General features: G+C 52.2%; 7 protein-coding genes across 7 annotated transcripts; 4 read left to right on the top strand and 3 right to left on the bottom strand.

Annotated features, from left to right (window-relative positions):
- Nucleotides 1–242: 242 nt before the first annotated feature.
- PV08_07312 (uncharacterized protein) lies at nt 243–1739 on the bottom strand (the record flags this gene model as incomplete). The annotated part of the gene is made up of 1 exon (XM_016381642.1): nt 243–1739. The coding sequence occupies one exon, from the start codon at nt 1737–1739 to the stop codon at nt 243–245; it is 1497 nt and encodes a 498-aa protein (XP_016234744.1).
- Nucleotides 1740–3813: 2074 nt separating this feature from the next.
- Nucleotides 3814–5382, bottom strand: PV08_07311 (uncharacterized protein; the record flags this gene model as incomplete). Its single annotated transcript, XM_016381641.1, has 1 exon — nt 3814–5382. One exon carries the CDS (start codon nt 5380–5382, stop codon nt 3814–3816), a length of 1569 nt encoding a protein of 522 aa, XP_016234743.1.
- Nucleotides 5383–5632: 250 nt separating this feature from the next.
- Nucleotides 5633–6617, top strand: PV08_07310 (uncharacterized protein; the record flags this gene model as incomplete). The annotated part of the gene is made up of 4 exons (XM_016381640.1): nt 5633–5772; nt 5842–5940; nt 5988–6307; nt 6361–6617. 4 exons carry the CDS (start codon nt 5633–5635, stop codon nt 6615–6617), a joined length of 816 nt encoding a protein of 271 aa, XP_016234742.1.
- Nucleotides 6618–7078: 461 nt separating this feature from the next.
- Nucleotides 7079–10535, top strand: PV08_07309 (uncharacterized protein; the record flags this gene model as incomplete). Its single annotated transcript, XM_016381639.1, has 2 exons — nt 7079–10164; nt 10232–10535. The coding sequence occupies 2 exons, from the start codon at nt 7079–7081 to the stop codon at nt 10533–10535; spliced, it is 3390 nt and encodes a 1129-aa protein (XP_016234741.1).
- A 1004-nt stretch (nt 10536–11539) lies between these two features.
- On the bottom strand, nt 11540–13149 carry PV08_07308 (uncharacterized protein; the record flags this gene model as incomplete). The annotated part of the gene is made up of 2 exons (XM_016381638.1): nt 11540–12893; nt 12956–13149. 2 exons carry the CDS (start codon nt 13147–13149, stop codon nt 11540–11542), a joined length of 1548 nt encoding a protein of 515 aa, XP_016234740.1.
- Nucleotides 13150–14418: 1269 nt separating this feature from the next.
- On the top strand, nt 14419–15678 carry PV08_07307 (uncharacterized protein; the record flags this gene model as incomplete). The annotated part of the gene is made up of 1 exon (XM_016381637.1): nt 14419–15678. One exon carries the CDS (start codon nt 14419–14421, stop codon nt 15676–15678), a length of 1260 nt encoding a protein of 419 aa, XP_016234739.1.
- A 2003-nt stretch (nt 15679–17681) lies between these two features.
- On the top strand, nt 17682–18738 carry PV08_07306 (uncharacterized protein; the record flags this gene model as incomplete). Its single annotated transcript, XM_016381636.1, has 2 exons — nt 17682–18643; nt 18690–18738. 2 exons carry the CDS (start codon nt 17682–17684, stop codon nt 18736–18738), a joined length of 1011 nt encoding a protein of 336 aa, XP_016234738.1.
- Nucleotides 18739–20541: the final 1803 nt, after the last annotated feature.

Here is a 20541-nt window from a genome sequence, read left to right as displayed (position 1 = left end):
CCCAGTCAAATGCTTAGCCCACAGCCTCATTTCAACCAGAGCACTGTTCGACTCTGCCGTTGTGTGAAAACGAATCACCACCAAAAAAATTTGTATCCCAGTTGCCAAAAGTGATATACCCATAAGAATTGAAAGCGCTGAAAGTCCGTTGATTGAACGGCAATGCCAATGCAAGTGCAAACGCTAGGAGCTAACACATTGCAACAAAGATCAATCTCCAAAGCCAAAAGGCAAGGCTATGTTCAGGAGGCATAAGCACTGCCGATGGGGCTCGAGATAGAATTGCCATTGACCAATAAGCCGTCGCTGCACATGAAGAAGGCGTAACGCTCGACAGCCGACTGCCCATCAAGGTACTCTACAGCTTGCGAAAGGAAGCTTGCAACGTCGCTGTCAGAGCCTGTCGTGGTACCGAACTCAGTCAGCCAGACCTTGCTGACGCCGTTGGAAGACGCGGCGTCGATCACGGCCTGGGTGTGTCGCTGGAGGTCAGCGAAGTTGCTTGCTTCGCCGTACCAGTGGAAGGCTACAAAGTCGATGTTGCACTTTCCGGCGCACGCCTTGAAGAACTGGTTGAGCCAGTCAATACCCATGAGCGGGCTCGTACCGGCACCGTTGGTGATAGCGGGAGAACCAATGGACACTTGGCCGGACAAGGGGGCAACGTTTGCAATGTGAAGTTGGGCAGCAGTTTCAGGATCGAGATTGGCTTGAGTGTCGAGGTCAGGTTCATTGAGCGATAGAACGTGCTTCGAACCGCTGGAAATTGCTGACTGGACGGCGCTGGACCATCCAGAAACGGACTGAGAGCCCCAGAACATGGGGACGTATTCGGTTCCAGACAGGGGAGTTCCGTCAGGGCTTGCTCCCCAGTTGTATACCCAAGAAATGCCCTTGCCTGCAAAAGCGTCCGTCAGAGAGGCGGTGTTGTAGGACAGGCCTTTCTTGCCCCCGGATGAACCTCCACCGGTGCTGGGCGTGGAGCTGGAGGCGGATGATGCGGATGAGTAAGTACCGCTTGCGGCACTCGAACTAGCCGCAGGGCTTGGGATGGTTGCGAACGTGGTTGGGGCAGCCGAGAACACGGCTGATGATGATGACGCTGCTGGTGCTGATGCTTCAGGAGCGGAGTACGAAGAGCCCCATCCTCCATCAGATGGTCTGCCAAAGAATGCACCAGCTGTCGCAGTTCCTGCAGCGAAGCTAATAGAGCCCGAAGTCGCGTCCAGGCCCGTTTCAAGTTCTGTGTCGCCTAATGGTGCAGAGGAACTGGAGGGTGCAGCAACGCTCTTGCCAGAATCGTCAGTAACGGGGCTGGCATCTGGTGTCGCAGTAACAGTAACAAGCTCAACGGTAGTGCTGGTAATGGTTGAAATCAAGATCGAAGTACAAGAACTGGAACTGGACAAAACAGGTGCGATAGCTGCTGGACTCGTCGCAGCCGCGTTGGCAACAGGAACGCTGGAGAAAGCAGTGGAGTCATTGCCGGTCGAGGACTCCAAGGGGAGCGGACTCACAGTGACAGTCAAGACAGCAGTAGCAGCAGTTGGAGACTCGATAGCAGAGCCATTAAGGCCTGTGCTGTTGGTCCAAATCGTGTTGTTCAGGGGGAATGCACCGCCAGTAGGTGCGGCAGCCCCGCCAGTGCCGGTACCATGGAAATGCCCATGATGATGTCGTTGAGGGTGGGCCAAGACTGTAGTGGCTAGCACCACGAGAGGGAAGATTTGAGAAACCATGTTGAGATCTGGGTACTCGGTACTTTGTGTTCGGTTGAGATATTCGTCTAGTATGCCGATGTTGCAAAATTGGACGGATTCGGATAGTGATATACCCTCCTGGGGTATTTTTGACCGGGGATTCAATCAATGAACGACCTGGTTGGTGAAAGAGTGACCTTGAGCGTAGCTCTAGCGAGAGAAAGCGAGAATAGACGAAGGGCTAGCCTTGTCTGAGAATAGAGAAGGACTGCGGTGCAGTGTGTCGCACAAACGTGTCGAGAGATCGTGGGCCAAGTAACAAATTGTGAGAGAAAAGAAGAAGGGAGTAATGAATGAAACGACAAGAGCAGCAGATATAGAGCCGACAAAAGGGAACGTGGACTAGGATTGGAGCGAGGAGGCAGTTGAAAACTCGCCAGGAGGTGGATTGGCATGTTGCATGGTGGACGGTTGTGTGACCGGGATTCCTGGTTGGCTCGTTGACAAGGTACCTACCTACTCCGGACGAGACTCCGTACAAAAAGCACAGTCCGTGCGGTCTTTTCAAGCGATAACGTGCGATTGGGGGTGTCGAGGTCCCATTTTGACGGACTTGACTCATGCCAATACGTGGCGTTCCCACGTCGATGGAGCTTGGTAGAGAGCAAGCAAACAACTGCGCGGTCAGTTTGGTGATGCAGAGGCTAGCAGAAAGTCAGCATTGGCGTGTGAAGTGGGTAGAGAAAAGGGGAAAGTTCCTTGCTCCCTCTCTTGGCCCGTCCAGCCTTCTGTCGCAGGCGAGGACCGGGCCAGCCAGTCAACATTGAGATGTTAGCATGAAACACATCCACCCCGAAGCGATTATGCAGGGGGTTTAGACACCATGGCTCAAAATAAGCGTAGTTTGCATCCACCTAGGCCGCTACTGTCAGGAACCCGAACCTTGTTGACTCCAGTCGCCAGTGGAATAGAACGACGCGTCCAGTCAAAGCTGGGGAGCTGAACGCCTTGACCGAGACCTTGGAAATGAGTGTCGTGGAACACTGACACATTGGTCGTGTCTGTAGCACAAACACATGGTTGTCCTCGCTTGATTAGAATCAGCGGACCGGACGATAAGGAAAGCTTGTCTCAATGATGAACACGCCTCATGCGAGTGAGGAGGTGAAAAAAATAGATTTTGTCGATCTTCGGACCCGTTTGGCCTCATCCTATGTCGGAGAGAAGACACCCATGCATGGAGACTTGTATCCGGGCTTGGACTGGGCAGTCGGATGCAAGGTGCCAATATTATTGCCACTTCTTGGAGGCCAGACAGACTCAGATCGGGCCCGAGGCGAGGAAGATCGTAGGTGTAGGCGTCGTCTCCTGTGAATCCGTGGCGCTGCAAGTTGTATCTCCATCCGAACGAAGCGCGACCCAGGCCTAAAGAGCCACGTCAGCTGGCGGGAAGAGGACGACGAAGATTGCTGCCAGTTTTATTGTTATTACTCAAGACACAACATCCGCGACCACCTGGTCTTTGCTGGGATATTCCGTGCGCCTGGTCCACCTTCAACTTTGTGCAACTTGTTGATGCAGGAGTCGGCGAGACATTAATCCGTTGGGTCCGCCGCATTGGGGTCTGAGATACGAATCATGGGAGTCCGTCCTCCGTATGTATGGAGTATCCCAGGACAGTATGGAGTACATACGCCTCTGTACAGATGCTACTTATCGTTACAGGCTACAGCAAAGGAGAAGGTCGTATGGAGTGTTGGCATGGGGAATCCATTCGGCGTTGATGGTTTATATACAACATTTATCCACCACTCACCCATCGCAATTTGCCTCGAAGCACCCTTGTTCTTTAGCCGGGTCATGCTGAACCCTCGCCTGGCCATGGCTTCGGTTCTGGTCCGAACAGTCAGCAGGTGGCCTGTCCTGAGTCGATGTAACAACGCTTCACCAGAAGTGGATTTCCATAGACTCTTTCGCCTGGTCGTCAGTACAGTCCATGCTGTTTTTCAGCAAGCCCGAGTTCTACCAGACAAAGGACGAAACGGAATGCCGTTCCAGTCAAAACACCGAGTACCAATCCTCAGCTTCCTGGCGGGCAGGAGCAAGTTGGGAATCAAGCAGGCTTTGCCTTATCCTTCTTTCGACCTTCGAGGGCAGCCATCACATCACCCACATTGTCTTTGTCGCCCTTGCGTTTTTTCGGTCCCCTTTTTCTGCCACTCTTCTTGCTAGCGCCCTCTGCGTCGTCCCATATCGGGCCCTCGTCGTCGTCATCATCTCCAAAACGACTGTCCCCAAACCCAAGGTCCATATCCTCAGCATCCGCACGCTCCTGTGCTTTTAGCCGGGCAAGTAGTTGTTGTTGCTTTGCAGCTCGCTCAGGGTCAGCGTCGCTCGGATCTAGTCCAGCATCCTGCTCGCTTCGTTTCAATCCAGCAGCCCGTTTGAGCGCAGCAAGCAGCGTGGGATCTTTCAAGATAGGATTGATCTTGTTTTCGGCGTCTTCTTCTTGACGACTGGATCCGAAATAATTTCGTGGCTTGTGCTTGTCATCAGTGACGGCGGCTTCTGGCTTAAGAGCACCTGTCTCATCTGCTTTGCCTTCCTCGTCAGAGTCCTCCTCAAGTCCTGCCAGAGGATCATAGTCTGCAACCCCTTGAAAGATGTCGTCGTCATCATCTTCTCCCGCCGCCTCTTGCTCCAAAGCAGCTTGTTGTTTCGCGAGCAGTTCGGCCGGAACCTCCATGCCCAGGGGCCGATTGCCTTGAACTGTGCGCTCATCCTCCTTATCAAGCCATCTTGTCTTCCTTTTTGTCGTGCCGTCTTTGTTGGTGATAACGAGAACTTCTCTTCTTCGCCCATTGACAATCTCTACGAATTTCATCTTGTTGCTCTTTTTCTCGCTTCCCACCTTTTTGAAACGATCGCTCAAGACTGGCTCCGGGGCTGGAGGCTTCGGTGCCCCAGAGCGACTTTGCTTCAATCTTTGTAGGATCTCGTCCCGAGTCAACGGTCGATGGTCGCCTGTTGTGCCATCGTCTTCCGCCTCCTGTTCCTGCCGGGGAGCAGGACCTCGGGACTCGACCTGTTTCTCCAGCACTTGGTCCAACTCCTCGTCAACATCAACTTTGGAAGCCCGAGGCGATGTCTCCCTCTTCTCTTCCGAATTATTCTCCAAGTCCTCCCCTTTTCGCACTCGCTCCAGTAGTTTCCAATCAAGGCCCTTCACTAAGTGCGTACTATTGAGACTCCCGCCAATGCCAATCTCGTCCTTCAATTTCTCAAATGTAGCCTCGTCAATCTGCTGTAGCTTGTACATCTCTTCCAGTGCCTGTAAGCGCTTTTCTCTATCATCTGAAGTCTCTTCGCCTTCTTCGCCTGTACGGCGAGCCAGGGTGCGGTCATGGTAGCCAGCGGCCAGTCTTGTGCCTTTGGGCGCGGCGCTGGATTTAAATTTCTTCGCGGGAGGTTGTCCATCTCGAGCACGTTCATGGTCGGCGACTTGCTTAGAGAATTCTCTTGAAGGATTATAGCCTGCGACCGAACGGGGCGTCATAGGAATAGAAGCGCGCGATCTCGACCCGAGCGCAGGTTTCTTGAACCCCGCCGGGGCAGATTGGGGGTCTGAGTCGCTCGGAGGCTTCCCACTCTGGAGAAGTGTCCTAAATTGGGAGTTGTCCATGACTGAGAGGAATATAGTACACTGGCAGGCTGGCAATCGTGCGGGTTGTTGTGGCTGCAACACTGCAGATACGGTAGCGGCCTGGATGAGGTGAACAATCGATTTGGAGAAGTGACATTTTTTATTTTGTTCGGGAAGCGTCAATCTTTCCCCGACTCCGCGCGTATTCTTTGTTCCCATATCAACATGCGCTCTCATAAGATGTCTTGAACACATATCTGCGTGCTGACCGGCATGATCGCTGATCAACATGGCGAGGAAACGAAAAAGCGTCAACTATGGCCATGAATCCGAACAGCCTCCCGCAAAAAAGGTAGCTTCTACGGAGCCACTTCCTGAAGGCGTGCACCATTACGAAACACTTGAAGAAGTGCCGTGGGATTTGCAGAAGTACGTTGTCTCACTTTGCTGCCTCTAGCGGTCAATACTCAGTGAACTTTCTGGTCTAATTGGTCCAAGGTACTGGCATCAGGGCTATTCCATCTTCTCGAAATACGATGATGGAATTTGGATGACTGACGATGCTTGGTTCGGGGTCACCCATGAGTCTGTCGCAAAGTGTGTGAGCTCTCTCTCAAGCCCCAGCCGATCTCTGACAAAGCCAGTACAATCGCGAAGCACATGGGCGAGGCAACGAACAAGTCCATCATTGTTGATGCGTTCTGTGGAGTGGGAGGAAATACCATTGCCTTTGCACTATCCGGCAAATGGAAGCGAGTTTATGCCATCGAGAAGGACGCCGCCACTCTGGCATGCGCGAAGCATAATGCTGAGATCTATGGGGTGGCTGACAAGATTACTTGGTTTCATGGCGATTGCTTCGAGATACTCGGTGCCATGGAAGGCCGGACAGAGAAGACTGTGGATGCGCTAAAAGCCATCATCGGCCAATTCGGCGTGATATTTGCCAGTCCGCCATGGGGAGGTACGTCTCACCGGCATCCAGCGACATTGCACCTAGCTCACTCACTGCTCTAGGACCTTCTTACCGCAATGCCGAAGTTTTCGATCTGGAGTCAATGGAGCCGTACACTTTCAGTCATTTGTACCGATCCTTTCGTAAGGTGACTTCGGACGTTGTGCTATATCTACCGAGAACGAGCGACTTGAGACAAGTGGCGAAGGTGGTGCAAGAGGACAAAAAGGTTCAAGTTGTACATTACTGCACCCACGGTACCAGTCGGGCGTTATGTACTTATCTTGGGAACTGGGCGTCTCTGAAACTGAGTGGATGATCAGATAGGACCGTGAGTCAGCACAGTCGGGAGTGAGCGCAGAGAGATATCGACCATGCGTAGGTATGCAATATCCTTAGGCTGGTGGTGTTCAGTGTTAATACGAATACGACGAGGCTGAGAAGGACATGCCGCAAGGCTGCGAGTCGCGTTCATCGCAGCGCCACGAGTCACTCTCACATACTCCGATTCTCCCCACTCAACTTTCTTGCCTGCAGTCTGCTCTACCACATCCTCGTTTTCTACTTTAGTTGTGTCTGTGTTTTATTGATATCATCTTTCCCAACTAGCAAATCGACGTGCCGCTACAAGAGGCTTCTATCGCTGCTCGCGCCATGCGGTGAATGTTAGAGCGCTTTGGCTCCTGGGCGCACTGCCTGTCGTTTGTTTGCAAACACCCTACCTCTGATACCATTTGACCGTTTTCGCGCGAAGGAGACCTCTGCCAGCGCGCTCTCATCATGGCTACCGACGCCTATCAACAGGCCGACGATCTTGACGGTCTTTTCGGTGACGACGAAGACACGACAGACCAAGCACCAACAATACCTTTCGATCAGAACTTGGGCGTACCGGCCGATGCCAACGATGAACTGAGTGCGCTTTTGAATGAAGCTGCGGGAGGCGAGGGCCTGAATTGGGACGAGCTGAATTCAAGAGAACTGGAGCAAGGAGAGAAAGCAGACGATGCAATTGATTACGAGGATATCGACGACGACGACTTGCCAGATGAAGAGCCGACCCAAGATGTCTCCGCAGACATCACTACAGACATGCTGCCTGGCATTGAGGATAGCGCTCTTGATGACCTTGATGATGATGATCTGTTCGGACCGAGTAGCCCTGTCCTGGAAGTCCACGAGGTCCATCCTCCGCCATCCCCTTCCAAATCCTCCGAGAAGCCGGCTCCGGAAGCTGATCAAGATCTGGATCTTGCCTCAGAACACGAGGATGATGATACCCAAGACATTTCAATGCTGCAGCCTGAGCTTGATGAAATCGAGGATGCTCAATACCGTTTGCAGTTGGCTTTGTTTGCACAGTCCGGCAAAGACATCCCGACCACCGAGCAGGAGAATATCGAGGAATGGCTAAAGCTAGAATTTCCTGGGTTTAAACGTGATGAGGCGCCTTACTTCAACAAGTTGTTTCCACCGAGGCCTCAGAAATGGCAGGCAAAGACACCGGCAAAACCACCCAAACCTGTGCGTCCGGCGAAGGTCAACTTGGAAATCGAGCAAGACCAGAAGACTGCTTTCAACTCGGCACTACCATTGACAGAAGCTGAGCTCGCTTCTGATCTGGTCACTACTCAAGAGCCAACCGCTGTCAATGAAGTCGAAGACTCTACAGATGAATCGGACCTGGATGAGCCTCTCCCTGGAGGGCTTACAATGGACGACCTGGATTTCATGTGTACAGAGTTCGACACACTGTCTCATCGTGCAGCGTCGGACGACGAAACACACGAGATAAGGCCTCGTGTCGTCACAAGTGACGATGAGATGTTTGGTTTCGACGATTTTAACGATTTTGACCAGCCGCGCAAGAAGCGTCGATTGGGTCTTGATCCTCACGACATTGTGAAAGTGCATCAAATCGATGTTGCCTCTTTTGACGATCCGGAAAGTCTGACAGCCAAGCTTGCTGCAAAAGTCGTTCTTGACCTAAACGATTCTCATTTGCTACTTGAAGAAGTCGACACCGAAGCACTGAAGGCCAAGGCTCGACCTGGTGAAAAGGTAACCACTGTGAAGACGTTGAAGGACCGTCTGGCGCAGCGATTCAAAACGTCAAACGATGCCGAATATGATCTTCTCAAGCAGAACCACCAACACAAAGTGCGAGGCCAACTCACAAATCTCAGCATTGAGCACTCCATTCCCGCTGTCAGACTACAATACCCGTACTACCAAGTCCGCCTTTCCCTGCAAGAGCTCCGAAATTTCCATCGAAAGAAGATGCATTTCAAGTACCCCATTACGTTCTCTCAGACGGGCAGGATCAAAAGGAAACATCAGAAAGGGCGTTCCATCAAGGAAATATATGCCGCATCTAAAGATATCTCCCTGGCGGACAACTCCTCTACCCTGCTCCTGGAGTACTCGGAAGAGCATCCTATCATGCTGTCAGAGACCGGCATGGGAAACAAAGTTGTGAACTACTATCGAAGACGGACCAAGGACGACACGTCCAGGCCGAAACACGATATTGGTGAGACTTCTGTGTTGCTGCCGGAAGATAAATCGCCGTTTCATATCTTCGGGCAAATCGATCCTGGAGAGACCATCACGGCGCTATATAATCACATGTACAGAGCTCCAATTTTCCCTCAGGAATCTGCGTCGCAGGATTTTCTTGTGATCCGGCAGACCACTGGCACTGGCGGCCAGAACCACTTTATCAGGACACTGGACAATGTATACGTTGTGGGACAGGAGCTGCCATCAACCACTGTTCCGGGCACACATTCTCGTATGGTGACCACTGCTGCCAAGAATCGACTTAAAGCCATATCATTCCGAATTGCACGTCGCAAGAAGACCCATCGAATCCGTGTGGAAGAAGTCACGAAGCATTTCCCCGACACTACGGATATGCAAAATCGGCAGAAGATGAAAGAATTCATGGTTTTTAACAAGGAACACAAAGAATGGGAGATGAGGGCTGGCGAAGCAGTTCCAGATGAAGAAGCGGTCCAAAATCTCATACGTCCAGAAGACATATGTCTGCTAGAAGCCATGCAGGTCGGAGCCCAATATCTTCAAGATGCTGGTTATGCGGACAATGATGACGAAGACGACACCAAGGAGGGCAATGACAATGACAGTATTGAACAGCAGCTCGCTCCCTGGCGTACCACTAAAAATTTCATCCAAGCTACACAAGGCAAGGCTATGCTCAAACTGTATGGCGAGGGGGACCCCTCCGGCCGAGGTGAAGCATTCTCGTTCATCAAAACAAGCATGAAGGGTGGTTTTAGACCTATCGGTGGTTCCGCCCAAGATGCCATCGCATTGAAGAAAGAGCTAGGCGGTCACAGTTACAATGTCGCACGTCAACAGAAGTCTTACGAAGAGTCCATCCGCAGTATCTGGGACAAACAAAAAGCGAGCCTGGGTTCGAAGATAGAACCCTCTGATCTTGACATGGACGGCGACGTTGACGGCCAGGAAGACAAGTATGATCCTCGGTCTAGCGTTAGGGCAACACCAATGTCTGGCACCCATACACCGGCCCCACGACGTAGAGATGACGAAACAACGACTTCGTTCAGCAGACGAAGTGTAACCAGTCAAACGCAGAGAGTCTTGAAGATCGTTCGAACCGTGGTGGATAAGGACGGAGAAAGCAACGAACAAGAATACTATGAGACTGACCCAGCTGTTATCAAGCAGTATATGAAGATCAAGGAAGCGGAGGAAGCTCAATCAATCAGGTTTGGGAGTGGGTTTTCTTTGTGCATGTTCATGGCTTACTTGGATTTTAGCTTGGGTGAACTTGCTCCAACGGGCGATGCTGAGCTTGACGCCAGACATCGCAGACGGTACGGGACTTTGTTTTTTGTTCTCTCCTTTTGAGTCGCCATAACTGACATTTTTCGTGTTTATCAGTCTCGAAGAGGAGCTCGCGAAGCTCGAGAAGAACGCCGCCCGCCGAAAACAACGGTACAAGAACAAAGCTGCTCTGGCCGGTGCAACTTCTCCAGGAGGCACGGCCATGTCCCCCGATGCCGAAGGCGGCGGTGGCGGTGGTGGCAAGAATACCCAGCCAACCCAGCGCAAGTGTGCCAATTGTGGTCAAGTCGGCCATATCAAGACCAACAAAAAGTCAGTAAAGTGCCGAAATTGCAACCTCCCCATTGATCGCAAAATTGGGTCTACCCTCATGGATGCCCCGAGTGTATTCGAGACTTGATCGTCGTCGGTCTTCTCGATGTCGATAAAAAGAGAGGTCCCATTCTTTCCCCCATAATGGATTGCCGCTCTTAAGAGACGGCGAACTTGGAATTTCCCTTTTCCAAAGTCTCAGTCTCGTCAAGCCATCCCTGGCTCTGGTTCACGGAGAAAAGTCACAAGTTCTTTTTCATTTTCATTTTCTTACCCCAGCTCAACGAGATCCCCTATATCTCGATTGGAGATGAGGACTCCGCGGCTCTGAACGATAACCCCAACCATGAGAGCCAGATGGGACCAAGGCATTGGAAATTCCCGTTTTCTTTGCCCTATCCTGGATGCATACCCACGTTTCTTCTTTTCTCCTCGTCTTTTCGAATCGAAGTGTTTTCGTTATTTGGAGAGAAGAACATTTTCACTGACTTTTCGTCTTCGGTTCAATCAAAAAGATTATGTCCCCTGCTCAACGGCACCATCAAGCAGGAAGACGGATACAATACTGCTGCCTTTATGGGTGCGCCGCCGACGATGCCCTGATCACTGATGTGACTGAGGATGGATGGATGAGCGACGACTGGTGGGGGTGGGCTCTTGACGGATTGTTGTTGCTTTGCATCTGCATCTGCGCACGTCAGATACTCTGGATCCCCCGACTCGGGAGTCTTTATCTTCTTCTGCTATAGACCCGTGCTTTGACTCCTTTAGTACTTTGAGTACATAGGTACAGAGGTGCCAGCGCGATAATACGAACACGTATAACAACATCATGAAGAAATGTGGAGAACGCTGTGTCAATCACCTCCTTTTATTTGTGGAGCTACCCTAGTCTCTAGCTAAGAACCATTCTGTTTGCTCCTGGAGTCCTGTTGGAGGACAAAAAGGGGAGGTTGTTGCACATGGTTCTGGGGTCCTGTTGAAGGACACGAAGGGGTGGAGGAGAGGGGTTGTTGGCATGCCTCGGGGGTCCTATTGAAGGACACACGGCGAGGTTGTCGCGTGCTCCTGTTCAAGGAGTCCCGGTGCCCATCAGGCCCGGTTTCGTGCGTAGTCCGGGAGGAAGCCGCAGACGGCCTTGATTACTTCCCAGGTGACCTCCGTGACGGTGACTACCTGGACGGCGACGTGGCCCACGGCAGCCCTTACGGGGTCTTCTTTCGCCTTCTTGCCGCGCATGGTGCCGGGCTCAGGCTTTTGGTCTGCGCAGAACGCAGACGCAGGCACATCCGCCAGGCGAGCCAACTTCAGGACGACATGCACCGGGGCCTTGTCTCGCACAGACCCGTCCCCCGGAGGGAAGCTGGCCGCGGAAACGTGCGCCGTCGTGGCTTTCATCACGCGGCCAACGACCACCGGGAGGCGTTGGCCCTGGAAGAGGTCGCTGAAGACCAAAGAGTTGCTGAGTGGGCTGACGGGCGCCTGGCGGTTCCTCGGCAGGTAGTCCAACGTTGCGTAGAATTGCATGTACTCGGCCTGCCGGGGGATGTTCGACAAAATCGTGTCGCGCGCGAAAGCGGCGATGTGGCCGAGGGCGTCCGGGGTGCGGAAGAACGTCGAGACACGGTTGTCAGGGCGGAAGTTGTCTGGTCTCGCTGGTAGTGGCGGCAATGACGGTCCGGCGGTGACGGCGGCGGTGGTGCGAGGAGGTGGCTTCAAGTCCAGTGGACGTTTCGCCCCGGTAGATGGGCCAGACGACTTTGATCCTGCCGGTGCTGCGACGTTCGGGTCCTTTCGATAACCAAGCTGTACGAGCTCCTCTTCAAAGGGGGGTAGTCCCTTCTTTTCCTTGGGTGGTTTGGTCGTTTTGGCTGTCGCGTTCTTGCCAGCCTTCAATTCAGCCAGCGCAGCCAAGAGGTCGTCACCTTTTGCTCTCTCTTTTCCCTTTCCCTTTCCTTTGTCATCTGTGTCGTAGTTTTGAACGTAACCTCTATTGGGCTGATTCATTTCAGACGCTGCTAAAGTCAAATTGTTGAAGCTCGCATTCGCATTTCCAGTGCTGACTTTGCTGGGGTCTGCGAGCGTGCCTCGATTGTTATCGACTGGCTTCATGGCACGAAGAGTCTTCGGTGCAGATGAAACAGTTTCTTGGATATGTGCTGCAGCTGTTGCTGAGCCACGCTTCTTCTCTGGCGAAGCTCGTCTCTTTTGTGGACTGGTGTCGGTGTCAGAGTCTGAGTGCTTGCGTTTGCGTCTTGGTTTGAAATTCAGTCGGTTCGCAGAGTCGAGAATTTCCTCTCGAAGATGACTTGCGAAAGCGGAAAGAGCAGAAGCGTCGTCGTGATCCTCATCATCCTCCTCCTCTATTGTATCTGACAAAGGAGGTGGCTGATGAGGTTTGTTGCATCTTGCGGACGGATGGTTGATCGGAGTCCAGTTATTCACGCTGGACTTTGTTAATCTCTGTGATATGTTTCTTAAGCACAAGTGGAATTGTCTTTTACTTACTAGAACGATGTCCCAGCCTGCTTGTTGAGTTGGTCAAACTGTGGCAGCTTCTCTGCGTCGTCTGCGGTTGCGACAGGCGCGACAGATACTCGCGAATCGGATGCATTGGAAACAGGGCAGTTCGACTCTCCCGTGAATGAAGAAGACAAAGCAAAACGTTCGTTTGTAGTAGGTAGCCATGGTTCGCCAGCCATACTTTCTGAAGTCTCGAATCTTTGCAATGAGGAGAACAATAACCGTTGGATCGGTGAAGAAGAGCACCCCTTGGTTGGCACTGGAGCAAGTGAAACGCCCAGCGAAACCGCAGAGATGGCAGTCGACAATTGATAGAAGAAAAAAAGGGAAAGTGGCGACAAGGGATAGAGCAGCGAACCGAACAACGAACTCAAGAGCGAATAGAACGAGTAGAATGTGTTCAGCACTGAGTCTTGGATAGGCTCTTCCACCAGGCATCGTGCTGTGAAGGATTCAGGTGGATTTGAGCGAACGGAAAGATGGATGAGACTGCTGCTGCCTTGCGACGTGAAGTTCAAGTCTTGTGTATGGTTGGGAAGATGGTGGCGGCAGTGAGCGGTGCAGAGGTGAAGAACAAGACGCGACAATGAAACCGGTGAGCGAGCGTGAGGCGGGAATCGCGAAAACTTTGCACAGAACGCATTCACTGGATATTTCATCTTACCAGACCTGGGGCATTCAATTCTTTCCACTGCTTTGTATATATGATATTGGCCCGGGAAGTGAGTTTATGGATGGATGATACCGCTTACATCAAGTAGATAAGGAGAATTGGCAGCACTGCGTCTGCGTCTGCTCTGAGGAGCTTTCTGAGACCAGAGAGTTGGCTGGGAGCATCTCCCTAGAGGGATAATCTCTTCCATGCACAGGACTCTCACTAGATGTCCGCTGCATCCGAGAGAGGTTGAGGTGCCGCAGCCGTTGACTTGGAATCCCCTGAGCATAGCTGTACATGAGGTAGGCTGGGGGCATCTCTGACAGCGATAATATCCTTTATGCGGAAGGTCATCATGGGATAACCTCTGTATCAGAATGAGGTCCGTTGTCGTTGGCTTGGATGCCTTGAGCGTACCACTGTGCATGATGTTGGCTGAGAGGTTTGTCCGGTATGACTCTCCCAAGATGGATATAGCTCTTGTTCTTCTTGCAGACACAGCGGCGCAGACTCGATACACTTTGGGCATCAAGAGATGCCTTCATGCGTTCTACGAGATCGAATAGGTCTGGACATCGAGAACCAGGAAGCTTGATGGAGGTTCGACCTCCGAACAACTGATTACATCATCGTCGCGCCCCAAAGACACTAACCTCATGCGGACGACAATAGGAATGTTTTGGCTGCGGGTGATTCCAGATTCACTGGTTGTGAAGCGTGTATGTTTTATTTTCCTTGATCGATATCTCACTCTTGCTGGTAGCATCTGCAGCATACCCGACACATCGTCAGCATGTCTTATGCAGTTGAAACCAAGAAGCGCAAGTTCGATCGCATCCTCGAAGCCCTCTCTGATGGCGCTACATCGCCCTCTCGATCTTCCCTCAATACTCGCAACAATACTTCAACCACGACCCTTACCCAAGACTCTGCCTCCGACTCTTCTAAACGACGCCGAGTCGCTCCGACCTCGAAGGTCATCGTAACCTCCTCTTCGACTACCTCACTGAGCGGACACTACTTGCCTTCCAGCCGAAGCGCATTCCTACAGCGACTCGAAACATTCCGACATGTAACCCAGTGGCATATACCTTCCTCGGAGCGTATTAACGCGGCAGCCTGGGCAAAGAGAGGCTGGACCTGTGTTGACACCGATACTGTCTACTGTGGAGCCTGCAAAGAGAGGGTTCATGTTGACCTAGAGGTTGATGCTGATTCCAGTGAAGCTAAGGATCACGAGGACGGTGAAGATGGCACAGCTCAGGATGACAGCTTTGCCTTCGGTTCAGAAGTATACGAAGGCCTAGTCAAGAGATACCAAGAAATGATAGTCACGGCACATGCGGAGAGTTGTCCCTGGCATCGACGAGGATGCGACGCCACTATTCAGCGCATCGAAGGCCTCCTGAATACCAAGATGGCTTTGTCTGGTTTGCAGACACGTTATGATAGCCTGATGAGTCGAGCCGACGAAATACCCGAGCATGTCTCGCTGCCAGTTGAGAATCTCGAGGACGCACACATTTTGGAGGACTTTCGCTTCACTGAGTCCGAAAAGCCTCACTGCGATGCGTTGAAACTGGCGCTCTGTGGATGGGAGCGAAAAGGCGACGATATCATTGAGTGTCACCACTGTTTTCGTTCACTTGGGCTCTGGCTTTACCGCGGGGAGTCGCCGGCCATGGACCGCCTTGATGCAGTGGAAGATCATCTCGAATATTGCCCCTGGCGGTCAGCCGAGGCTCAGCACACAGAGGTTGTCGTAGGGGGTCGTGAGAACACAGACAACCCTGAGCCAAAGACGCGGCACCTTGCGGGTTGGGCCCTAGTCTTCCAGGCCATGCTTAAGGACCATAACAAGAAACGCGGGTCCAGGTCGGTGGGCTCCACCTTCACTTCTGAAGTCGAGTTGTCCACCGCAGGAAGCGAAGTGTCCTCGACACCGGCACAACGTGAGAAGAAGATGAGGGATTTATTGCGCAGAATCAAGGAAATCAAAAAGCCATTCAACGTCAAGTCTTTATTGAGACGCAAAGACAGGGCCCAAACATGACGAAGATTCGGAACGAATACCAGCATGTCACTGGCGGACTCCGAAGCTGTTCTCGGAGTCGAGCCCGTGCTGCAGCCGGGAAGCCAACCTCGGAAGCTCGAACGCCGGACATCGGTCACGGCTCGGAAAATATCGCAAGCTGTGCACGTGGGCTGCGCGGGCTATTGATCATTGAGACCAAGATTGCTTTTGATCGCTGGAGCTACAGTATATCTGCTGAGAGACCCGCCGGGGAAAGCCGGACTGTCATCGGGCGAGAGCTCTTGAAGTAATCTTGCAAGGCTGAGGCGGATAGAGACGTAGTGGATCTACAGATCACGGAGCCTTGTCGTCGAGACGGGAGGCGTGGGCGGCTATTTTTCAGGACATTGTTCCAATACCCGGAAGTCTCGAATCGGGGGCGATGGGGGAGAATTTGACGAATAAATTCTGAGTCTCATTTCCACCATCTCCACCATTTCCAACTGCGTCTAACTGAGACGGCGGTGCCTATTGGCTTGTACTCATATGGTGGTGTATCTCGACGCCAATTCTACAATGCTTGTCCTCTTCATCGGATATGTGTCTGTGTCGACGAGGCGCTGTTCCGACAATGGGGTTCTGCCGTAGGATGGTCTGGACTCCGTACCCAGGACCTTAGGTACTGCATCCGTGTCCGGACTCCGTACGTTCACTTGGCTGAGTTAGACTGTGGTGACTAGAGACCCGTACTTATGGAGCCGGGCCAATTGGTTGGGAATTGGACGATGGGAGCGCATGTGACAATTCAGGAATCACTGAGGCTGGAACGAGGCCAGAAAGAAAGCCGTTGACAGGCAAGGTATCTGCTTGTTCTATACCTAGGCACTGCAAGGCTGATGTTGTAGAATTTGTTGGCGGAGAGCATCCCGGAGGCCGTGAAATCGCCATACAGACACTGATGCCGCGGTTCGTAGTGGCGGGCAGTGACGGGAAGTATCTCTCTAGTAGGGCGCTAAGTACCAGGTACCTAGGATCTAGGCAGAGTTGCAGTAGAGACTCGAGGTACCTGGTTCGTGGTCTAACCACCCAGTAGTAGGCAGTTACTGTAGTACTCTGGCGTGCTCGTACAACCCCTACCAAGAACTCTCTAATACCCTAACAACTGGACCTAATAACCAGATCTAGTAGCCAACTACAGGTATTGTACCGCCTGAATTACCTAGGCACTCGTACTCCGTACTACTCGTACGTACAGTACAGCATTGCCAGCTGCACTCGGCGTCTTCCCCGCATCTTGCATCTCACCCAAAGCATCCCATGCGAAGTCGCCGTGTGTCACGACAATCATCCTCGTTCCATCCATGACTAGCCCAAAAAGCCGCGGCCACTAGATAATTGTCTCGTCCAATCCTCGGGCCTTCAAAAAACCGCTCGAGATGGCCATGCCCAATGGCCATCTTCAGCTATAAACAAGGACCAGCCCGTGCAAGGCAGGCCGTGGTCACACCTACATCACACACCACGCACGCACGCTCTTGCTCTGACCTGACCGTGACAACTTCTCCTCCTCCTCCTCTCCTCCTTCTCCTCTCCATTGCGGAGGTTCCTTTCCGTGCGGACAACCCTCTTTCGCCCGAGCTCCATTGATCGTGTGTATTGTCTGACTGCTGTTGTTGCATCCTTCCACCCATCTATCTGTATCCTCCGAGCCTTCGGCGACCGACCGTCTCACAAAAGTCACCGAAAGGGCTTCGCTAGCAGCGTCGAAGCCAAATAGCAGTAGACAAACTGCTCTCCGCGTCACCGCTCGCCCCGCACGTATCCCCGGCCGCACCCCGGACACATCCTCGAGGACAAACCGCCCAGTACCTGAGACTACCTCGCAGCGTGACACTCGCGCTCTTCAGGTGAGCCGGATGCCGTAGAAGTATTTCCTGTCTTTGAGGGAACCAGAACCTAACACCGAGCGTCATATATTCAGATACTGACTTGGAGACCCGCAGCCTCGATACCACCAGCCTTTTCCCATTCCAACCCTCAGCATGTCTAGCACTGCCAACCGCGTCAAGGATGGCGCCCGATCTGCGGCCGCCAAAGTCGAGGAAGTAGCCTCAGAAGCCGTCCATAACCCAGTCCAGGCCAAGAATGACTTCCTGCACACCCCCGTCGTGCGCGCAGCCCTGCCTTTCGTCAACGGAGGCCTTTCGGGCATGTTCGCGACAGCCTGCATTCAGCCCATAGACATGGTCAAGGTGCGACTGCAGCTGGCAGGAGAAGGAATAAGAACCGGACCAAAGCCCACGGCATTCGGTGTAGCCAAGGACATCATTGCACAGGGAAAAGCGCTGGACCTGTACACAGGTCTCTCGGCCGGTCTCCTAAGACAAGCGGTGTATACCACGGCCAGACTGGGCTTCTTTGATACCTTTCAGAACATGATGCAGGCAAGAGCAGAGAAAAATGGCACAAAGATTGGCTTCCTCGAACGTGGTGCGGCAGGGTTGACCGCCGGTGGTTTGGCGGCCATGGTGGGTAACCCGGCGGATTTGGCACTCATTCGCATGCAATCCGATGGCTTAAAGCCTAAGGAACAGCGAGCCAACTACCGTTCTGTCTTTGATGCGCTGCTTCGAATTGCCAAAACCGAAGGGATTGGTGCCTGGTGGGCGGGAGCGTATCCCACCGTAATCCGTGCCATGGCTCTCAACTTCGGTCAACTCACCTTCTTCGCCGAGTCCAAAGCTCAGCTCAAACATCATGCGCCAAACTGGTCAGAAGGCACCAGAACACTGAGCGCATCGGCCATCGCTGGTTTCTTTGCCTCGTTCTTCAGTCTCCCGTTTGATTTCATCAAGACGCGTCTGCAGAAACAGCAGAGAGGTCCCGATGGAAAGTTGCCGTACAACGGACTGTTTGACTGCGCCAAGAAGGTTGTCCGCGATGAGGGCTGGCTGAGATTCTATCGAGGATTTCCAACCTATTATGTCAGAATCGCACCCCATGCGTAAGTACTTGTATTTGTTCTCGCGGACGATACTGATGGTAAACAGGATGATCACTCTGATCGTGGCCGATTATCTGAAGCTGATTACCTCTTGAGTGAGCGACCGTTGACCCCCTTACATGAAAATCTACGCGTCATCTTGATGGACATTTGAGAATAGATTCACATAGAGCAGCATCAAGAGCTGGACGGTGTCATTGTCATCGCGGGGCGTCGCTCGACACCGCGACGAGAAATGGTACACATGTTGGAACGATCAGCTATGTGTTGCAGTCACGTCCGAGGACCGTACCAGGGCGCAGAGCAAGCTGAGGACACATCATGCAGGCGTTCCTGGCCTAACACACACAGGGTACCAAGACAGTATTAGACTTTTGGGTCTTTGGAAGCATGCTGTTGGTGTCTTTGAAAAGTAGCATCGAGAAGCATTGAGGTAGCCATCATTCCATAGGGAGATAGTATCTGTAATCATCAGTTGGACTAGGTACCTAGTATTTGGTGATTGAAGAAGGAGCAAAAACTGAATGACCGACATCGGGAGCGATTCTCTAGTCCTCATCCACACGTGATATTTCGGACTTTTATTTATCCGTCGCTGATGGCATGGGCTCCTCCGGTTGTGAAGCTACCCAAAGGTTCCCTTACGTTAGAGATCGCGGAGACCAGGGACAGAAGATCCTGGAGTAAAGTGAGCGTAACGACAGAGTTAGAGGCAAGTCAACCTTCCGAATGAGAAGTTAAGAGAGAAGATGCTTGGTTATTTTACTTCTCTTTCAGATTTGCGGAATGTCCAGTACCAGCCAGCAGGACGAGTATACCGGCTCCCATCCGGCCTTCTCTATCCGGCCCGCGACTCTCCAGACACGCGTCACGCAGGGATGTAGGAAAGTTTTCCCACTGTGCGTTGTTTGTGCTTATTGCTTATTCTATCGTCATATATATACGTATGAAAGGCTGCTCGAATCCTCTGGTTTCCTCTTATTGTTCATTCCCTTTCCGGTAGGTGTCCGAACGGGTATAAGTGACAGTGTCGAGCTCTAAGACAAAGGCCCGGATTCATTGTCGTCCTCGACCGAGAAGCCTTGCTAATTGATTGGGTGCATGCACTGCGCAGCAACGAGGTACTTTACGACAATATCTCAGAAAGCTCGGACCCATGGACTCAAGAAACTTGACCGGCATTCCTGATGGCCGTCTTATTCCACATCGACAAATCTCTCGGCGGCATCAAAACACTCCTTTGACTTTGGAATTGAGTTTGAAGGTCCTTCATCTGCTCTCATCTATCTTCGGCGCCTGACCACTGTATTGAGAGAACCAGGGGCCTTGGCTGAGCATGACCATGAGATGTTAGCGAGTATGAGACGACCCAGCCGTCGGCGAGAGTATGCTTTTATGATGATGGTGCCGTTATCATGTCGTGTCGAAGGTACTATATGTGTTTTGTGAGTACTGGGCCTCTTCGACGGTGTTGAGGACGGTGCAGGTGAATCTCAGAAAGATCAACCTCGAGTGAGCTGTATGCGCTGATCGACACAGTCGGAACAACCGTGGCCACGCAGGCATCATTGTGTAGGAGGAGAAAAAAAATTAATTCTTCTGGTGGCAAGATATTTCGGATCCATGCTTCCTCATAAAAAGGTGTGTTCTGGATTCCGTTGAAAGTCCGAAAGTCGGTATCGCCTCCCGGACGTGATATCCGTGTTCCACCTTTCCGCTTTCAATTTCTCTAACGCTTGCACGTATCCACGGATTCAGCCTTCCTCCTTTCCCTTCGTGTCTCTATGTCCCATTATTCTCAACACCGAGCTGGACGATCACACCTTTAGCTCCAGCAGAAAAGAAGGGATGAGAAATACATCCGTGGGGTCTCTTGATTCTGAGAGACCAAAGAAACG

This window comes from Exophiala spinifera (assembly GCF_000836115.1).
Source record: "Exophiala spinifera strain CBS 89968 unplaced genomic scaffold supercont1.5, whole genome shotgun sequence".
NCBI lineage: Eukaryota > Fungi > Ascomycota > Eurotiomycetes > Chaetothyriales > Herpotrichiellaceae > Exophiala > Exophiala spinifera.
Note: the sequence above shows the minus strand (reverse complement) of the source record. Positions and strands in the feature narration are given on the sequence as shown.